This window comes from Vulpes lagopus, chromosome 7 (assembly GCF_018345385.1).
Source record: "Vulpes lagopus strain Blue_001 chromosome 7, ASM1834538v1, whole genome shotgun sequence".
Classification (NCBI taxonomy): Eukaryota; Metazoa; Chordata; class Mammalia; order Carnivora; family Canidae; genus Vulpes; species Vulpes lagopus.
In genome coordinates, this window is record NC_054830.1 from 82,754,479 (window position 1) to 82,756,991 (window position 2,513).

Sequence of the window (2,513 nt, forward strand, 5' to 3'; positions counted from 1 at the left end):
AAGAGAAACAAATGTATGAGAGACAGGTGTGGAAAGACTCTGAATAGTCTGTGACTACTTGGCTTGTGAAAATTGCCTTTGTTTCCAAAGCAACAGCATTTTCTGAGAGAAATAAAACTTTTCTCAGTATAAGAACTTTCTCTTTGTTTTGTATTTTTATTGGAATGCACTATGGCAATGTTAGAAAGCCATGAATAGATTTCAGAAATTTCAGAATCAGGCTTAGGATTTGGCTCTTTTACCTATGGGGGATGTTGGCCAAGTTACTTCACCTCTCTGAGCCTCAGTTTCCTTATTTAGAGTGGAAATAATTATACCTAGTAGAGTTGTTGTGCAGATAAGAGATATTAGACATAGAGTGCCTGACCTAGAATGAATTGTAATGATGGTGGTATGTTTTTTCCTAAATACTTAATCCTGGTTCACAATGGGTGGACTTGCAAGCTTTATTTGTATACAACACTAAATTCAGGAGGATATTTGTTCTTTTATGTGCTCAGAAAAACTAGGTCAAATTTTAAAGTGGGAATTAGGAGATCATGTTCCAGATGAATCCTTTCTGGTTTGTATTATTGATTTTCCCAGAGAATTAGATCATCCAAACATTTGCAGATTCACTGAAGTCTGCTTTAAAGTGCCAGATGTGGTTATTATGACAGAATATTGCCCAAAGGGAAGCTTGATGGATGTTCCGCTCAATGATGACATTCCTGTCAACTGGGGTTTCCAGTAAGAGCCAGGCATTTGAGTGGTAGGAAACATAAACTAGTGAAATTCTACAACCAAACCCCATTTCCATCATTGTTCCTAAGGATTTATTGTCATCTGAATGCGTTATCTTGAAAGAGGCTTTGTGTTATGTCTTGGGAGATAGATGGGAATGGTTGGGTGATTATATTTAGACAGGGAGACCTGGGGATGATTTTGAACTAGGCCCACCCACCAGTTCCCTGGGAAGACCTGGCTGGAGATGCTAGCAGAAAATCCTGTTTGGCATCTAGGGAGTATAGGTACAAGCAACAGCAAGGAGTCTTTGCAGGTAGCAGGCACAGGCTAGGTTTAATTAATTTGCCTAACAGATACTGTGCTGGACACTTAAGGCCAAATCCAAGGGTGGTGTTGTAGGCATCAAGGTGGACAAAGGTGTGGTACCCCTGGCAGGAACAAATGGCGAGACTACCACCCAAGGGCTGGATGGGCTGTCTGAGCGCTGTGCCCAGTACAAGAAGGACGGGGCTGACTTTGCCAAGTGGCTCTGTGTGCTGAAAATTGGGGAACACACTCCCTCAGCCCTTGCGATCATGGAAAATGCCAACGTTCTGGCCCGTTATGCCAGCATCTGCCAGCAGAATGGCATCGTGCCCATTGTGGAGCCTGAGATCCTCCCCGATGGGGACCATGACTTGAGGCGCTGTCAGTATGTAACCGAGAAGATGCTGGCTGCTGTCTACAAGGCTCTGAGTGACCACCACATCTACCTGGAAGGCACTTTGCTGAAGCCCAATATGGTAACCCCAGGCCATGCCTGCACCCATAAATATTCTCATGAGGAGATTGCCATGGCAACTGTCACAGCACTGTGCTGCACAGTACCCCCCGCTATTACTGGGATCACCTTCCTATCAGGCAGCCAGAGTGAGGAGGAGGCATCCATCAACCTCAATGCCATCAACAAGTGCCCCCTGCTGAAGCCATGGGCCCTGACCTTCTCCTATGGCCGAGCCCTACAGGCTTCTGCCCTGAAGGCCTGGGGTGGAAAGAAGGAGAACCCGAAGGCTGCCCAGGAGGAGTATATCAAGCGAGCCCTGGCCAACAGCCTCGCCTGTCAAGGAAAGTACACCCCAAGTGGTCAGGCCGGGGCTGCAGCCAGCGAGTCCCTCTTCATCTCTAACCACGCCTACTAAGTGGAGATGTTCTAAGGCTGCCCCCTCAACACTCCAGCCCCCGCCCTCTCCCACACTCACTCTTGAAGAGAGGGCCTCACCTGGGGCTCCAGGCTGCTCTTTCCCATCACTTTGGCCTCCCATGTGACATTGGTGTGTGGTGTTGTCTGTATATGCTAACTCCATGGCTCTTTCCAGCCCACTGCCAATAAACAACTATTTAAGGGGGAAATAAATAAATAAATAAATAAATAAATAAATATAAATCAGAAATATTCCCTGCCTTCAAGAATATCTTGGTCTGGTGGGAAAGACAAATAAGCAGAGTTATGAAACAGTTGATGCAAGTCCTAAGGGAGTGTCATATACATGGGAGTAGCATCTAGTCCAGACTGGCCATGGGGAATGACCAATGAAGTTATCCAAGGGGAGGTGAGTGGAGGATGAGTAGAAGTTTGCCTGGAAAAAGGGAGAAGAAAAGTAATTCCAAAGAGAGGAAACAGGGTGTGTAAAATCTGAGAGAGGATGGTCCATTCTAGGATTGTTAATATATTAGTATGGGCAGAGGTTAGAGATGAGGATGGAGGCAAGTGGTAGGAGTGGTGAGAAATGAGACCAGAGAGATAAGTA

At 45.9% G+C, this 2,513-nt stretch overlaps 1 protein-coding gene across 1 annotated transcript; it reads left to right on the forward strand.

Annotated features, from left to right (window-relative positions):
- Positions 1 to 385: 385 nt before the first annotated feature.
- On the forward strand, positions 386 to 2,097 carry LOC121495195 (fructose-bisphosphate aldolase A-like). The gene is made up of 2 exons (XM_041762461.1): positions 386 to 391; positions 1,101 to 2,097. Exons 1-2 carry the CDS (start codon positions 386 to 388, stop codon positions 1,902 to 1,904), a joined length of 810 nt encoding a protein of 269 aa, XP_041618395.1. The 3' UTR covers positions 1,905 to 2,097.
- The last annotated feature ends 416 nt before the right edge of the window (positions 2,098 to 2,513 follow it).